The 19524-nt window shown below is 33.6% G+C and overlaps 1 protein-coding gene across 3 annotated transcripts in view; it reads left to right on the top strand.

The window, feature by feature from the left end:
* The window catches only part of DNAJB14 (DnaJ heat shock protein family (Hsp40) member B14), a 48903-nt gene extending 31316 nt beyond the window's left edge, over positions 1-17587 (top strand). For all 3 annotated transcript variants that reach the window (XM_059376451.1, XM_059376459.1, XM_059376466.1), the window contains 5 exons: positions 4447-4632; positions 7086-7180; positions 7949-8058; positions 8912-9084; positions 15174-17587. In XM_059376451.1, the coding sequence (XP_059232434.1) occupies positions 4447-4632; positions 7086-7180; positions 7949-8058; positions 8912-9084; positions 15174-15298 (689 nt within the window). In that variant the 3' untranslated portion in view covers positions 15299-17587. The remainder of the gene's footprint in view (positions 1-4446; positions 4633-7085; positions 7181-7948; positions 8059-8911; positions 9085-15173) is intronic.
* The last annotated feature ends 1937 nt before the right edge of the window (positions 17588-19524 follow it).

The raw sequence follows: 19524 nt of genomic DNA, 5'->3' as shown, positions 1-19524 counted from the left end.
ACTTAGTTGTAAATTTAACCTACAGGATTTTTGTGCTGAATGCTATAGAATATTAGTGAAAGAAATCAGTGATCTAAATGAACAGAACAATATATCATGTTCATGGATTGTAAGACTCCGCATAGTAAAGATGTCAAGTGTTCTCAAATTGATCTACATATTTAACACAATTCCTACCAAAATCCTAGGAAAACTTTTTGTAGATAAAAGCATGTTTATTCTAAAACTCATGTGGAAAGATAAAAAACCTGAATAAATAGAAGTAATTTATTAAAATAATGGAGTCCTGATTTCAGGACTGACTTTATAGCTACAGTTATCAAAATAGTATAGTATTGGCAGAGGGATAGACAAATAGATAAATAGAAAGGATAGGGAACCCAGATATGGACCTATACAAATATACCCAGCTTATTTTTGACATAGGTGCAAAAGCAATTTAATAGAGGAAAGATAGAATTTTCAACAAATAGTTTTGGAACAATTAGGTATTCATAGGTGAAAAACATTAACCTTGACCTGAATGTTAGGTTTTTTTTTCCAAGAATGAACTTGAAATGAATCATGAAATATAAAACACTTTTTAACTTTTAGCAAAAGTCATGTGAGCAAATCTTTAGGGAACAAATCTTTTGGATTTTGAGCTAAACAATAATTTCTTATACTTAACACCAAAAGCACATTTCATAAGAGGAAAAGTTGGTAAGTTGGATTTCATTAAATTTTTTTTTTTTAGTTTGCTCTGCAGAGACCTTATGAAGAGGATGAAAAGACAAGTAACAGAGTGGGAGAGAATATTTGCCAAACACATATCTAAAAAGGACTAGTATCTAGAATATATAAAGAACTCCCCAAACTGGAAATTTAAAAAACAGACAATTCAGTTACAAAATGAGTGAAAGACATTCCACTGAAGATTACATACAAATGAAAGATAAACAATGAAAAGATTTTTAACATCATTCATTAGCCATTAGAGATAATGTAAAGTAAAACCCAAAGCGATATCCCTATGTACCTATCAAAATGGCTAAAATAAAAAATAGCAATACCACCAAATAGCTGGTATGGATGTAGAGAAACAGTACCACTCATATATTGCTGATGGGTTGTAAGATGACACAGTCACTCTGTAAAACAGTTTGGCAGTTTCTCAAAAAACTAAATAGTCAGCTACCATACAACTTAGCAATTGCATTCTTGAGCATTTAACCTAGAGGTAAAAGTTGATGTTTATACATAAACCTGTACATGAATGTAAATAGCAGTTTTATTCATAATACCAAAAACTAGAAACAAGCCAGATGTTGTTCATTGGGTGAATGATGAAACAAACAATAGTAAATTCATTGTTTGGGATACTACTCAGCAATAAAAAGGAATCAATTACAGTAGGCACCCCCCTTTTATTTGCAGAGGAAATGTTCCAAAACCTACAGTGGATTCCTGAAACCACAGATAGTACTGAACCCTGTATATACTGTGTTTTTTTCTTATACGTACCTACCAGGGATAATTTTTAAATTAGGCACAGTGAGATATTAACAATAATAACTAACAATAAAACACAACAATTAGAACAATATACCATCCAAAAAGTTATGTAAAATTTCTCTCTCTCTCACGATATCTTATACTTATTCACCCTTGTGATGATGTGAGATGATAAATTGCCTACATGATGAGATGAAGTGAGGTGAATGATGCAGGCATTATGACATAGCATTAAGCTACTATTGAGCTATGGATGATAGGTCAGAAGGAGGATCATCTGCTTCCAGACTATAGTGAATTAAGGGTAACTGAAGCCATGGATTGGGGGTGAAGGCGGGGATTACTATTTTGGCTTACATAACAACTTGGATTGATCACCAAAGAATTATGCTGATTGAAAAAACCCAATCCCAAATGGTTTCATTCCAATTGTATGTTATATTGTTTTATTTGTATAATATTCTTGAAATGCCAAAAATATAGAAATAGAGATTAGATTAGTGGTTATCAGGGGTTAAAGAGGAGATGAAGAGGGAGAAAGTGGGTGTAGCTATATGAGAGCAACAAGATGACAATAATGGAAATGCCCTATATCCTGATTATATTAATGTCAATATCCTATTTGTGAGAGTAATTTTACAAGAAATTGCCACTGGAGAAATTAGGTAACAGGTACAGGGATGTCTATATTATTTCTTACAACTTCATGTAAATTTAAAGTTACCTCAAAATGAAAGTGTAAGAAAAAAGAATATGATAGAAGGTACTTTTGGCAAAGTAAGTGATACTGAAGTAGAAATGTATTTTTTAAAGGTTTTTGAATGCCAAATTAAATTTTGGATTTAAATTTTTAGGTTATAAGGAACAGAAAAAATTTTTGATTACAGGTGTCGCACAAAGTAAATGAATAGAAAATGACTTTAATCACTGTAGATAAAATAAATTCTCTTGCATATATGATTATGGATTATAACAATATTTCATATAGATCTTCTAAAATATCTTAATGTTTGGAAGTTATTTTTTTAAATAGAAAAATTAAAACCTTAAGACCAATATATCAGTAGTTTAAAAAGTAACACATTGTGAAATTACCTGGAATATTCTATTTAGTATGTAAAGGTGAATCCTAAAACTGATATTATTGGAAGTACAACTCTGGCAGCTATTGACAGATATGCTTCTTTTTTGGGTATTTGTTAATACCTTGGTGTTGTTTATAAGTACATTGTTTGGATCTCTGATCATGCTTTCCCATTAGAGCAATATTATAAATGATGGTTATGTTTCTGAATCATAGATCTGTTTGAGAATCTAAAGAAAGTTTTGGACCATCTCAGATAAATAGACCATCGAACTAATTTTTCATACATTGGGGTCCACAGACCACCTAAAAGCTATCTCTGAATGCCAGCTTTTAGAATCGCCATCAGAAGAAAAGTTCCAGAGTATATGGGTATAATTAATTTCATTGTGTTACATAATCATCCAAAAACAACTACCTAATGAGTGTCTATTTGCTTGTACAGTACCTATGGCAGCTACCACATGGGATCCAAAAAGTATTTTTAAAATATCTCTTATTACAAAGGGTTTGCAATCTACTTTAAGAAGTAAGCTATATTTATGAAATGATTATTAGAAGTGTCAGAATGAGAATAGGGTAATTTCTACTTTTAGATCAAAGCACTGCAACTTTTGTAAATAGCCTCAAGAAGACATTTTGATAATCAATGTACCATTGCCTCTTTTGAAAATGGGAGTATAAGATGGGAAATAGAATTCTTTACTATAAATGAATTATCACAAAACTAGCAAAATGAGATAGTAATTCTAAAAACTATCTGGATCCATTCAAAAGCAAAATCATACTTTTTACTGGGCCACGGGGATATTGCAGGGAAAACATAGATACCCTCCCTACCCTCATGGATGTTACAGTTTAAAGAGGAGTAAATTGTTAATGAATAAAAGAAAAAGTAGCTCACTCTGGGCTAGAGTGTACAAAAACAGTTTTATAATATCAGTTGAATAGAGTATACCTACTATGCTAAAAAATTTTTGACCTTGAACAAGTATCCTAACCTTTTTGAATCTCAGGACACTCATTTGTAAATTAGGAACAGTAATGAATACTGTAATAATATATTGGGTTCAGGGCCTGGCACTTGGTAGCTACTGTAATTATTATTGGTTTGAATAGCACTAATGAATGACCAGATTAGTATATTCAAAAGAAATAGGGTATTAAAGGATGTAGCAAAATAGTAAGAAAACAAGATAAATGTTCCTTTATGTTCAAGATATTAGGGAGACTTACCAGTTTCCTGTAAAAATTTGTATTGGGAGGTAATAACATGTGTGATTACAAGTAATGTATAAATTTAATGTACAAAGCTAATGTATAAACCTTTTTTAAGGGGGGAAGAGGCAGAGGGAAAGAGAGAGAATTTTTTTTTCAAAGATTTTATTTATTTACTTGAGAGAGAGACAGTAAGAGAGATCATAAGAGGGGAGAAGGTCAGAGAGAGAGGTAGACTCCCCATGGAGCTGGGAGCCCAATGCGGGACTCAATTCTGGGACTCCCGGATCATGACCTGAGCTGAAGGAAGTTGCTTAACCAACAGAGCCACCCAGGCACCCTGAGAGAAAGAATCCTAAACAGGCTCCACACCCAGCATGGAGCCTTCTACAAATCTTAATCTCGTGAGATTATGTCCTGAGCGGAAATCAAGAGTCTGATGCTTAACCGACTGCATCCTCCAGGCGCCATTAATGAATAAACCTTTAAAAGAAATTGTTACTATTTTACTATTTTCTTGATTAGACTGAAATAGGATTTGTTTTGTTTTACTTTGTTTTTTGATTAATATGACAGTAGCTTTTATATGGGGAAGTCTTTTTATGATAAAAAAAACTTTGCTTACTAACCATAACTCTTTACCTTTTCAGAAATTGGAAATGCTTATGCTGTTTTAAGCAATCCAGAAAAACGAAAGCAGTATGACCTCACAGGCAATGAAGAACAAGCATGTAATCACCAAAACAATGGCAGATTTAACTTCCATCGAGGTTGTGAAGCTGATATAACTCCGGAAGACTTATTTAATATATTCTTTGGTGGTGGATTTCCTTCAGGTATTTTAATGTTAGTTGTAAATAATATATTTTATGAAACTAGAGATTCTCACCTAGATTATTTACGTTCTCCCCTGCATTTCATACACTGTTAATGATCCCCTGATGATTTTTCATGAAGGTAGAAAAAAGTGTTAGGCTTACTACCTTTACTGTGAGTTTACCTTTTTTTTGAGAAAATGTTTTATCTTTTGAAAAAAATAAAGGAGTACAAATATTTTCTATTTTATATAAAGCTGAAGAAATGATGTATAAGTAGAAAATCCACTGGCAGTGTCTTATTTAAATGCTATTACAATTACAGGAGGAATCCTAAACCCGAGATGAAAATTTGACTTTGGTTCTCTGAAGATCTGTATAGATATTTCATTCATAACATTATAAATTGCTAATTTGGATGTATTTGGAGGCACTTCCCATTGAAATATTAAAAAGTCTGATTCATGGGTTATATATAAAGTACATGGGTTTTCAAAATTATATTAAGAGAGAAGTAATTAGTTGAACTAGGCTATCAAAGTAAAATACTGTATAGAGGTACTACTAAATGAATTGATTTTATACTACCAGCATAAGTTGTATTGAACCCTACTTATATTTACTATGAGTTCTGTGAAAATTAATTTTCTTTCAGAATAGCTCCTATAAGATAGTTAAAATTATAGCTCCAGTCATGTTTACAACATTTATTTAAATGCTAAGTTTTAAAACACTCGATTTAAAATTAGGAGAATCTTTAAGAATGTAGCAATATACTTTGGTCTGATGGCCCTGTCTAAATATTATTGAGAAAGATTATGGTCATTGATATGGCATTTTGTAAAGCATCCTTGAAGGGAAGAGAATGTGTAAATACAAATTAATGACTGAATAAAATAATATAGCATATATTTTGACATATTAGGATATATAATTCTCACAGAAAAATTATAGTAGTAATTTTGACGGAAAATATGCTAGGAATAATCAGAAATCCTTCAGGTAGTAGTTAATTTTGAGTTACAGTTCTTTTGTTTGTTATAATTTACTTTGTGTCAATATTTCTGATTGCTCACCTTATTTGAAAACAACCTGAAAGTCTATCAGTAGCAGAATGTTTGAATAAATTGTGGTCTATCTCCACATAGTATATTGTATGAATATATTGTACTCATTTTTTTTTAAGATTTTGTCTACCTATTTGACAGACAGATCACAAGTAGGCAGAGAGAGAGAGAGGAGGAAGAAGGCTCCCCTTGGAGGATAGAGCCCAATGCGGGGCTTAAACCCAGGACCCTGGGATCATGACCTGAGCCGGAGGCAGAGGCCTTAACCCACTGAGCCACGCAGGCGCCCCTATTATACTCATTTTTTTTTTTAAAGTCTTGATTTCTAGAGGTTTTGTGATTCATTGATAAATGAGAAAAGCAAATTTTCAGAGTGATAACTCAAGAATTGTAAAAACAACCAACCACAACAGAAGTCCTCTATGGGTGCAATATTAGGCAGGAACTCTTATTCATGGTTTCATGAAGAAAGAACTTCTACTTTTTAATTTTTTTCAATTTTTTTAAAGATTTCATTTACTATTTACTTATTTGTCAGAGAAGGCACAAACGGGGAGCTGCAGGCAGAGGGAGAAGCAGACTCCCCACTGAGCAGGGAGCCCCATACAGGGCTCCATCCCAGGACCCTGGTATCGTGTCCTGAGCCAGAGGCGAACGAATATTTAATGAACTGAGCCAAGGTGTCCCAGAACTTCTACTTTTTAAAAATGTTTATTTAAATCCTAGTTTATTAACATACAGTGCAATATTGGTTTTAGGAGCAGAAGTCAGTGATTCATCATTTACATACAAGACCCAGTGCTCATCACAAATGCCCTCCTTAATACCCATCACTCACCCACCTTCTTCCATCAACCACCTACCTTCCTCCATCAATCCTCAGTTTGTTCTCTATCATTAAGAATGTCTTGTGGTTTCTTTCCCTCTCTCCTCCCAGCTCCCCCCACCCCACTCCCATATCTTCTTCTCTTTTGTTTCTTAAATTCCACATATGAGAACTTCTACTTTAAAGGAAGCAAAGTCTGGGAAGAATCGTTTTTGTTTCCATCCCCCCTTTACTCACACGAGAAAAGGGCAGTAAGCATTCACTACTCAAACATGCATTATTTTAGTAGTTTAAAAAAGTTAAATAAAAATGTAAAAGAAGGGGCACCTGGGTGTGTCAGTCGGTTATGCATCTGCTTTCGACTCAGGTCACCATCCCAGGGCTCTGGAATTGAGCTGTGTTGGGCTCCCTGCTCAGCAGGGAGTCTTGCTTCTCCCTCTGCCCCTTCCCCTGTTCATGCTCTCTTTCTTGCTCAGTCTCTCTCAAATAAATAAAATCTTTAAAAAATGTAAAAATGTAGAAGAAAATATGATTTTTCTGATCACAGTTGCTCCCCTTAATTTAACCTTTTAATTTTTTAGGTAGTGTACATTCATTTTCAAATGGACGAGCTGGTTATAGCCATCAACATCAGCATCGACATAGTGGACATGAAAGAGAAGAAGAAAGAGGAGATGTATGTTTATGATATGATAAGAAATCTCAAAATGGCAGATTTCTGCTCAGCAAAAGCAATTAGAGCTGTCTGAAAATAGGACAAGTTGTTTTAAAAGAAAATAATGAGTGTTCTCATGCCAGATGTATTCAGTAGAGACTAGACAGTTTTTAGGGATATTGAGGGAGCAGGGGTAGAAGTCAAGGTACGGGGTGGTGGGCAAAATGATACCTCTGAGTTTGTTGTTCTATGATTCTGATGAAAATACTCCTGCAGTATGAATGCTTTGAAGTTCTCATTGTTGGTCCTAAAACATTTAGAACTAATACTGAAGAACCTCAGTTGGAAGTTACTTTCCTTGTTCTAATGTGGTTATACCCAGCTGCATATAGCTCTTAAATTACATGGAGTAGAAAGAAGCTAAATGGAAAGAACACTGGACCGGAAATTGAAAGGCCTGGGCCCTAGCTCTACCACTCATCTGCTTCCGCATATCACCCTCAAAGTCAAGGGAAAATTAGTTTTGCAAGAAAGACAGAGAATTTCCTCATCTGTAACATGAGATCAGTTTATGTCAGTGTTTTCCAAATTGGGGTCTCTACATAAAGCACATGGAAAGTGGTATTTTTAAGAATCACTCCAGGAAGCTGGTGTGATCAGGCAGATTTGAAAGCACTGAACCAGATGATCTCAAATGTCCTTTCTGTCTCTAAAAATATATGACAGCTGTTAGATTATTAACAACTACAACTATATTACAATTTATTATTTTTTTATGATTTTTTGTAGGGCGGTTTTTCTGTGTTTATCCAACTGATGCCCATTATTGTATTGATCCTCGTGTCATTATTAAGCCAATTGATGGTCTCTAATCCTCCTTATTCCTTATATCCCAGATCGTAAGTAGCTAAGTGAATTTTTTTAAAATTGTTTTTTATCTAGCTTCCTTTAAAGGGCCTTGTGTTCCTTCAACTTCTAAGTAATCTTCTATTACTACAAGTATACCAGATTTTAAAATTTCTAAATTGAAAAATAGTTACTCAAGTGATAAGTTTGTATTATGATGTTAGTTACATTTCTGTTCCATGTGGATAAAGACAGAAGTACTATTTTTGAACCTGATAGCAATTTAATGTGATAGGTAATATGTTGAAATCAAAGGCAAAAAATAGTTTAAAGGACAAAAATACTTCAAAGACAAAAGTAGGATTGTAATTGATGTTATATAGATATATATCATTGAGGAGTAAATTACTTCATTCTTTTCTTTATAAAATATTGGTTAAAGACAAGCAAATATTACTTTTTGTTATATGAAGTATTTTTCTACAATATACTTACATATAAGAGATCAGGACAAAAAGGAAATTTAACACAATATGCATTCTAGAAAACTTTAGTGTAATACGGTGAACATAAAGGAAACTTGATAAAATCATACTGTCAGTGATTTTACAGATTTTACAGTGATTCTACAGAATGGCCTAAAAATGTGAAGTAACTTTTTATTTCTAAGTAAGATTTTTATTAAATAAAAATTGAAAGAACTTAAAAGGACCATACTATATTAAAATATGATTACTTTTTATGACATTGATGGTGGTTTTAGGCAATTCAAAATAATGTAAATAAATGACTACCAATATTAACGTTTTAATTATTTTTAATTGTTTTTGTTAGCTTGGTTTGTAGTAGTAGGATCAGAATATGCAATTTTAATTAAAAAATAATGATCAAGCATTTCTTTTACAGTGGATCAGGACAAACTATTAAAATGCAAACAGAAAACTTGGGTGTCGTTTATTATGTCAACAAGGACTTTAAAAATGAATATAAAGGAATATTATTACAAAAAGTGGAAAAGAGTGTAGAAGAAGATTATGTGACTAATATTCGAAATAATTGCTGGAAAGAAAGACAACAAAGTAAGTTTATGAGATCTTTAACATTTAGAAACTCGATCAGAGTCTTTGGAATTGATTATTGTAGATTTCCCTACTCAGAAAATGTTCTAGCATTGCCTGGCATCATAATTGGAGCTCAGTACATCAGACAGCATGTTTTGTATGGCCTTGTAACAGTATTTAGCACATAGCAAGCTCTTAGTCAATGGTATTTGTGGTGTTGTTATCAATAAATATTTGGTTGAGTAAATGAATAATACCATATTGTATTTAAGGTGTTGTCAGTTGTAACATGCATCATTATTTTATGTACCACTAAGAAAAAAAAACTCTGGCACATTAGCTATGTCATCAGTTTTAATATGAATCCTGTTTCAGAGTAAAGTTTGAAACTCTTCACTAATTTAACTTAAACATTTAACAGTTAATATATAATGAGTTCTGTTGACATTCCATTTTCTTTTATTTATTCTGTACATGACTGCGAACACGTGGTGAATTTGTTTAGCCTTTTCTAGCCTCAACTTCCATAACTTAAGAAGCAGTTCCACCTATAAAAGCTTGACCATTAGAATCTACAGAGATGCTGCATATGAAGCTAGTATTGTTATGGTTATTATTTTTCTGACTTATAAATAATAATGTAGACAGTATACTGTAAACTTCAGAATTAAACAAACTGAAGTTGAATCCTAGCTCTGAAATTTTTAGCTGAGTGATTAGGGCCAAATATTCTAACTTGTTTCTTTATTCCCTCAGGTGTAAAATGGATGATGATGATGAGTGGGAGGAGGAAATAACTGTCATTTATATAATACCCATTGTTTCAGTGACTGTCCTAAGCACTTTATATATATTAACTCATTTAATCTCCACAATAACACAGTAAAGTTATACCCATTTTAGATGCAAGGAAACTGAGGCAAAGAGAATTTAGTAACTTGCCCAGGGCCATAGAGGTAGTCCATGATTCAAACAGTCCATTAGTCTCCAGAATCCAGGCATTATGCCCCACAGTTTTCTCAGTAATACCAAACTTTATGGTTTGTTGTGAAAATTAAATCAGATAATAAAGTGTTCCACATGTAGTAAAATGCCCAAAAATGGTAATGGTTATCTTTGTATACTTCCAAGAAAGTTCTTATCGCTGGCCTTGGTTTCTTCATCTATGTTCTATATAGTGGCAGTTAGAAGAGATACAACTTCCTTGGTGTCTCAGGCTCTGCGCCTGTTAAGTCAGGGTGTTCTCAGTGTGGAGAATGTTACATTAGACTAGTGGCTTTCAAAGGGGAGTGGTTTGCCTCTGCTTCGCATTACATCTGATAATATCTGGAAACTTTTTGTGTGTCAGCACAGGATGGGGGTGGAAGAGATTATTGCTGGCACCTTAAAGGCTAGAGGCCAGGGTACTGCTAAACATCCTAAACATCCCACAATCCACAGGGTAGCCCCCACAACAAAGATATGTCTGGCCCACAGCTGAGGCTGAGGAAATGCGTTAGCAGAAGGTCTTAAAGGCAGTGAATGCCAAATCTTTCTTACTTCATTTCATTTCATTTCATTTTACTTTTTGGTGTCTAGTGCCTTACACAATCCTTGGCACATCATAGGCAGGTGGTAAACTTTCGATGGATATATGAATAATTAGGTGAAGGATTAATGAATTCATAAGAACGAATACATGAAAGACTTGCTTATTTTGTGTCAAAAGAATGACTAACACATTAAAAATAAAACCTTTTGAATACAAATTCTAATCTTCAGCCAAATAGCGGCAATTTTTGGATTATGCATACTTAAATCCTATTACCGTAAATAATTGGGACATTGACTATATAAATAGGAAAGAGGGAAAAGATATTCATGTTTATGGAAGATAGTATAATGTTATGGCCAAAGTGCAGGCTCTGAGGCTGCCTTGCAACATAAGATCCTGGTTCAACCAACATGTTACCTAAGACAAGTTAGTTAACCTCACTATATCTGACTTATGTCATCATTAAAATGTGGATTGTAACAGATAATACACGTTACCATTTGGCATAATATCCTGCATCAGTAAGTGTTCAATATTATTACTTACTATAATTAAAATTGTTTTTTTTTTCTACCCATACTATAAGCCAAGTGTTTTTGCCTGGCATACTTTAATCTTTTAATCATTTGGCAAGACTGGTGTTAATATTTCACAGACTTTCAATCTGTGTTCTGTTTACTCTACCAAGCTATCGACAGCTATATTGTACACAATTATATGTGTGTTTTTTAAAGTTACTATCAGAAGTTTTAACTAAATCTGATTTTATTAAGTCATTATTTATAAAATAACTTGCTTATATTCAACAATGTCAGTGAAACAAGACATAGCTCTTAAAGACTAAAAAGAAAAGACAAGTACAATAGTTGATCCTGCATTGGATCATGGATGGGGAGGGGAGGAAATGTCTATAAAGCACATCACTGGGGCCACTGGTGAAATATGAATATGAACTATATATTAGATAATAGAATTATAGTATTGTTAAATTTCTGAATTTGAAAATTGTATTGTGGTTATGTAAGACAACGTCCTTGTTCTTATGAGAAACATGCTGAAGTAATTAGGAATGAAAGGTATGATGTCCACACCTTATTCTCAAAAGGTTTTGCAAAATAATAAAAACCACCATAACAATAACAGCTTTTATTATAGAGATAGCTAAAGCAAATTTGACAAAATGTGTAGAATTGGTCAATCAAGGGGTAAAGAGTTTTAGAGTGTTCATTGTAATTTTTGTGTAGATTCATCTAATTTTTGTGTAGGTTTGAAAAAAATTTTTTAAGATTTTATTTATTTATTTGAGAGAAAGAGAGATGGAGCACAGGCCAGGGGGAGGGGAAGAGGGACAAGCAGTCTCCTTGCTGAGCAGGGAGCCCAATTTGGGACTAGATCCTAGGACCCTGAGATCATGACCTGAGCCGAAGTGAGACACATAACCAACTGAGCCACCCTGCACCCCTTGAAATTTTCAAAATAAAACTTCAAAAGTTCAGAACATCTAAAAGTTAGGGGGTATATTATTTTTTTAAAAGATTTTTATTTATTTGAGAGAGAGAGAGACAGAGATAGTGACAGACAGCACAAGCGGGAAGGAGAGGGAGAAGCAGGGAGCCAGATGCTGAGTAGGGAGCCCAATCTCAGGACCCTGGGATCATGACCTGAGCCGAAAGCAGATGCTTAACCAACTGAGCTACCCAGGCGCCTCTAGAGGTTAGGGGTTTTAAATGAAGATGGAAGTTAGAGGAACTCAATATAACATTAATTAATCCACTGATTGAATGTTTTACTTGTTGATTAGAATGAAGGCATCTTGTTTTATAAATTAATGTCATCAAAATGTTGTTGGCCAATAGAGTTTTTTTTTTTAACCAGTGTTTTTCCATTTTGCAGTCATTTCTAATACTCTCTAATGTCTAGATTGATACAATAGATATTATAAAATACAAGCAGTAATTTGAAGTAATGGAAAGAATATTATGTTAGAAGTTGGAAGTTTGCCTTAGAATCTAAATTGTCATTGATTAGCTCTGTGAATTTGGGTTTATCTACCTTATCTGGGAAGACACATCTGCAAAAGGATTTTACAAGTGCCTCAAATAAAGGGGATGGAGCTAATTTTTTACCAAGAAGTGGAACAAACAATCCTAAAATTTATATGGAACCAGAAAAGACCCCGAATAGCCAGGGGAATGTTGAAAGAGAAAGCCAAAGTTGGTGGCATCACAATTCCAGACTTGAAGCTCTTATTACAAAGCTGTAATCATCAAGACAGTATGGTACTGGCACAAAAACAGACACATATATCAATGGAACAGAATAGAGAGCCCAGAAACAGACCCTCAACTCTATGCTCAGCTAATCTTCAACAAAGCAGAAAAGAATGTCCAGTGGAAAAAAGACAATCTCTTCAACAAATGGTGTTGGGAAAATTGGACAGCCATATGCAGAAGAATGAAACTGGACCATTTCCTTACACCACACACAAAGATAGACTCAAAATGGATAAAATACCTCATTGTGAGACAGGAATCCATCAAAATCCTTGAGGAGAACACAGGCAGCAACCTCTTCGACTTCTTCCTAGAAACATCGCCAAAGGCAAGGGAAGCAAGGCCAAAAGTAAACTATTGGGACTTCATCAAGATGAAAAGCTTTTGCACAGCAAAGGAAACAGTTAATAAAACCAAAAGACAACTGACAGAATGGGAGAAGATATTTGCAAATGACATATCAGATAAAGGGCTAGTATCCAAAATCTATAAAGAACTTATCAAACTCAACACCCCCAATCAAGAAATGGGAAGAAGTCATATACAGACATTTCTGCAAAGATCATCCAGATGGCCAACAGACACATGGAAAAAAAAGATCAACATCACTTGTCATCAAGGAAATACAAATCAAAACAACAATGGGATACCACCTCACACCATTCAGAATGGCTAAAATTAACAAGTCATAAAATGATAGATGTTGGCAAAAATGCGGAGAAAGGGGGCCCCTCCTACACTTTTGGTGGGAATCCAAGCTGGTGCAGCCACTCTCAAGACAGTATGGAGTTTTCTCAAAAAGTTGAAAATAGAACTATCCTATGACCCAGCGATTGCACTACTGGGTATTTACCCCAAAGATACAAATGTAGTGTTCCAAAGGGGCACATGCACTCGAATGTTTATAGCAGCAATGTTCACAGTCACCAAACTATGGGAAGGACCTAGATGTCCATCAACAGATGAATGGACAAAGAAGATGTGGTATATATATACAATGGAATACTATGCAGCCATCAAAAGAAATGAAATCTTGCCATTTGCAATGACATGGATGGAACTAGAGGGTATTATGCTGAGTGAAATAAGTCAATCAGTCAATTGTCATATGCTCTCTCTGATATGAGGAGTTTGAGAAGCAGGGTAGGGAAGGAAAAAATGAAACAAGATGGGATCAGGTGAGAGACAAACCATAAGAGACTCTTAATCTCACAAAACAAACTGAGGGTTCCTGGGGGGTGGAGGGGTAGGGATAGGGTGGTTGGGTATTGGGGAGGGCATGTGCTATGGTGAGTGCTGTGAAATGTATAAGCCTGATGATTCACAGACTTGTACCCCTGGGGCAAATAATACATTATACGCTAATGGAAAAAAATTTTTTTTAATTTAATTAATTTTTCCCAAAGGTAAAGCAGTGGGGGCGGGGAATGGAGCAATTTTGAAATTTTGATTGAGTAGTTAAATCCTAGCTGGATTGACTGAATAAAAGGTCATTTCTGAAGATCCTTAAAAAGAGGATATACTTTTGCTGAGAGTATATTTTGAATGTGGTCCTGACTGATGTCCTTTACTTTGGCCATTGTTTTCCTGAAAGTGACTTTTTTTACTGGGTCTTGTTGCATCTTTTCTAAGTGCCCCACCCTTTGGAAGTGTTAATAAACAGTGAGATGACTGAGAGTAACAGAAGATAGCAAAGAACCGTTCCCTAAAGATATATAGTCCATTTATTTTTCTTTAGTAATGCTACCCACATACTGAAGGAAGTCTTAGAAGTACTCATTTGTCAAATAGCACTACTGTGATTCTATAGTGAGCTTTTTTCCCTTTTGTGTTCCTTCAGTAAGATTTTCTTTTTTAATTCAAGCAAACTCAGGACAAGATTCCAAATTTTTCTACTCAATTCCTGGCATAATTAATTGAAACCTTAACAAGAGGTCACAGCAAAACAACCACTAGCAGGATTGAATAGCATATAATTTATCTTTAGTATGAAAGATCAAGAGGATGCTTCTTTAGAGCATTAGGTTTTAAACCATTGAGGACAGGAGTGAGAAAAAGTGTTGGGTTGATAGGATTTTATTTTCATTTCTTTCCTAGAATAGCTCTGTGTCGGTTTTACAAGCTAGGCTTCCAAAGTCTTTTAGAGCAATACTTGGATGTCTTTCTTTAAAAAAAAAAAAAAAAAAAAGTCAGTTAATAGAAATACTATTGAAGGGTTTCTTTTAAACAGCATTTCAGCTTAAATAGCTAGGTGACCTAAATTATTATCTACTTAGCAAAATATTTTTGTTTGTTAACAGAAACAGATATGCAGTATGCAGCGAAAGTATACCGTGATGATCGGCTTCGAAGGAAGGCAGACGCCTTGAGCATGGACAACTGTAAAGAATTGGAGCGGCTGACCAGTATTTATAAAGGAGGATGAACTGGGATTGTATTTATACCTTTTAGCGTACTCTTTATTTTTTCTGTAAGTAAGTTTAGTTTTATCATGAGAGCTAAAGAAAAAGATTGGATATTAAAAACTAAACTGAATAGTTGGTCCCTGAAATCTTGGACTGTTTATGACCTACTGGCTCCTTTAATAGTAGGGAACTGAAAACTAAAATTAATGTTTTAGTTACGCTTCTGGCAATTATTTTCACTTTAAAAGCTTATATTGTTCCTAACTAAAAATGTCTTGAGAAAGGATTATCACACCTGTAGCCGTTTCCAGTTTTAGTGATTCTTCATGTTTCCTTTGGTCATGTAAATATTTATGGAATGATCATTTTGTGTACATATGGGTTACTGCATTTTTATTTAAATTCTTTTAGCATTTAACTCCATGAGACACTTTAGTTTAAACTGATAGAATACATGGTCTGTGACAAAATTATGTTTTTCTTGTCAGATGTCGAATGTTTGTGGAGTTTAAACAATGAAACTTTTTCAAAAAGAAAAGAAACAACAAAAAGCTATTTAACTGTGTAAATCTTGTAGCATTATCAGCTTAGAGGGAATTGATATTTTTAATATTGCCATTATATTCCAGAATATATATTGAGATACATGAACTGGTGTAGAGTATCAGTTTGCTATTTAGTTTTATGAATTGCTAAGCCATGCATAGAAATGAAATGCTATACTGATAGATTTTAAAGAAAATATGAGAAAATGGCTATGTAGATATTAAATAAAAATGGTCTTCAACAGTAAATTGAAGTTATGTAATTTGCAATTCCAGTAATTCAAAGGCCCCACCACATGTTTATATGTCTGTCTTTAAAGGCTGCTAAGATTTATGAAGAAGAGGACCCACCTGTTTTGCCCCTCTTGGAAATTTTAGTTTCTTCTTAGTGATCATTTGAGCAGGATCCAAAGTAAATGGGTTCTTTATACAAATGAGTAATAAGAGAAAAATACTACAAAATCGAAGCTTTGTGCCTTTTAACCTGATTGCCAACTCTTAAACATATAAGTAGATTACAGCACACTTACTTGATCAGAGCATGATCTATTTGGCCACGTGCAACAGTGAGCAGAAATATAGCAGCAGGTAGAATAGTGATTCATAGCAAGTTATCCTTACAAAATTCTGAGCTAAAAACTATTTGCCATTGAGTAATTCAATTAATCTTATAGGATTAAGCTCTCTGTAACTCAATCCATAATATAAATTAGAAAAATAAGCTGGAAATTGAAGTTTTTGGTGCCTGTATATTGAGTATGAAACTATTTGATTTCTAGTCTTCTATGTTTATCAGTTCTAATATTTTAATGAGATTTGCTTCATACTCAGTTAATGGAACACAAATGCATCTTTGGTAATTTTTTGTATGTGTGAAAGCATGCTAGTTCTAGTGGCAGTGTTCTTTTGGTTAAAGATTTTTTTTTTTTCTGACTGTAGTTGATTTTATAGCATTTGTTGAATAAAACTGCTAAAATGACCATTCTTTTTAAAATGTTCTCTTGTATCCCCTTTTCCAGGTGAATCAGTAAAAATATCTGAATGAATTAGTGAATTACACTAAACAACATACTGCCCTAGGAAAACTGGACAGCTTCACCAGTTTTCTTTTAGAAATGAAACTTTTAAATTAAAAAAAAGAGCAGTGCTTAAAAGAAAATACAAATTTAAATATGTTCTTGAGCCTGCAGAATGAATTTTTAGAAAATAAGTTCATAGCATTCTCACTTCGAAAATTCATATACATCTGAAAACTTACAAAACTTTAAATGAAAAAATTTCATTTATTTATTTTTCCAGTTATAATGGGAAATTTACACTACTGTGATTGACGCTAATGTGACTTGAAGTCCTGTTGAGTGATTCTTTTCCCCTTAATCTTAGCTTTATAAGGATAGATGAAATTATCAAGTTAAGTGAAGTTGTAGATTATGAAGTCATATATGGCTTTTGGACAGTATTATATTTCCATTGCTGCATTCCATCACATTTCATAAAATGTTTGGGAAAATGTGTTTGATAAAATAAAATTTTCAAACAACTGTGAGAAATAACTGATTGAGTGCCTGATAATTTAAACTACATACAAAGTATGCAAGGAAAGATTAAGTCTTCAATGTCATCTATATTTTGGTGTAAAGGCCCAACCAAGTAGTCTGAGAATTTTGTGTTAATTCTAAAAAGTAAGACCTGTCTTGAGATGTAAGGTCTTCATGTGTGCTGTTCTTACAATAAAAATCCCAACATTTTACCGTCTTATTTTTATTACTACACAAGCTTTGCAATTTCATTTGATAAGTTGTGCTGTTCATTTTAGCCATTGCCTGAAAGCTCTCAGTCTTTTAATGCTGCTTTACTAGCCTTTCAAACTGGTATTTTAGAAGTTTGGCAGCAACTCTATTTATTAATGCTTTACACTTTTATCTCTTTTTACACATACACATGAATGTTGTCCTTGTGAGGATTTGGTGGAAAGTAAATAGTACCTTTTCTCCTCCTTTTTTGGTTCCTTAGTTCCGAAGTAGACTGGTGCTAGTCACTTATAAGCTTCAAAATTTGTTTTGATCAAATCTGAGAATTTCATTCTCAATGAGAATAATTCAAGTTTTAATCCATCTAATAAAAACAATATATTTTGGGAACAAATTTCATTTGAATGCTTAAATAAGTATTTGTTTCACAATCACTGCATTTTTCTTTATAATTTACAGAGATTTGATAGATGAATAAATCCTTAAGGCATGTATATGCCAGTGCATTAAGCCACTCTACTTTTGTGTCAGCTCAGGTGTTCACAGGAACAGGAATGTGGAGGTCCAGCCCTTTACTGTGATTGCACTTTTATGCTCAAGTTTTCTTCCTGTTAAATCTTAACTTCACTACTATTTAAAATAGTGTATAGTGAGAGAAATGATTATCCTCTCCAATTTTTCTTTGTTGATCTGTAATAATTTTAAATGCAGCTGTTATATTTAATAACTGTGACACATTATTAATAATGCATTCCCATATATTTCCTTTAAAAAAATATTTTTTGATGTTGACCTGAGAACCAAATGAGCCATCTTTCCAGTTAAGTAAGTGTTACGTCAAAGGACCATATGGTTCAAAAGGAGAATCTGTGCATTTATTCAGCTTCCCCACATGAAGCTTAGGTTCATGTTACCATCTGTCTTCATCCTGAGTGAAGCAAACTGAAAGGGCATTCATAATCCTTTTTCTTATGTGAACAGGAAAACTTCTGAAAACGAACAATTAATCAGAATTTCAATCCTTACTAAATAGCTAAAAAACTATGTCTATTGGCTACATTGGACTATTGCCTAGTTAAAATCTGTAAAATTCTCTATAAACCAATGAAAAAGGAAAGACTAGTATAACAATAACCTACAAAACTTTTTAAGTTCTAATTTGTAATTACAAAGAAGTGAGTAGAAAGGATCTTCAAGGAATTCTTGCATGTCCCTTTAATAATCTGACAGGCAACACAGTCCTAGAATTCAGGCTTCCTTTTTGGTTTCCATTACTATTAGAGACACTTTCATATAAATGGAAACATTTTCCCCCAAAACAGTACTTCAAAATATACTCCTTATATTAAGGATTATATAACCACGTTTTTTGTAAGTTCTCTGTGTGTAACTTTTTCCTGTTGGTATGTGATTCGTTCTCATTTAATTTTATTACCTGCTGGTTTTGGGGCCAATGGACTTGTGAATATTCTGTGGATGTGTCTATGTATAGGTGTATATATATATATATATATATATTTCCAGCTAATACCTCAAATGTGTGATTGTTTAATATATACCACACTATGTTTGCACAAAGCAGGGCTTCCATTATTAGTGGATATTCTTATTTCTAACTTTGAAAATCATTTTACAGAATTTCATTGGTGTGAATTCTTTGCATTGATCCTTTTCAAATTTTACAACTGAGATTCCTACTAGAAGGCCCATACTTCAAAATATAATTGTATGTTTCTGTCTCTAGCAATGGAACTATGTAGGGGTAAGAAGTGTTTCTCAAAGTATCTAGTTTAGTAAGTAATTATGAACAATTGGGATTATTGGTTGCCAAGCTGCCAAGCTGTCTCGTAACTGCACAGCGATGACACCCGGCATGAATTTGAGCAAGTCTTACTCACTTTGGCACAGGAGTCGGGACATTCCAGTCTGATTCTACTTTGCCATTTAAGA

This window comes from Mustela nigripes, chromosome 1, assembly GCF_022355385.1.
Source record: "Mustela nigripes isolate SB6536 chromosome 1, MUSNIG.SB6536, whole genome shotgun sequence".
In the NCBI taxonomy this organism is placed as follows: Eukaryota; Metazoa; Chordata; class Mammalia; order Carnivora; family Mustelidae; genus Mustela; species Mustela nigripes.
The sequence above is the reverse complement of the archived record's forward strand: the minus strand, read 5'-3'. Positions and strand labels throughout refer to the sequence as shown.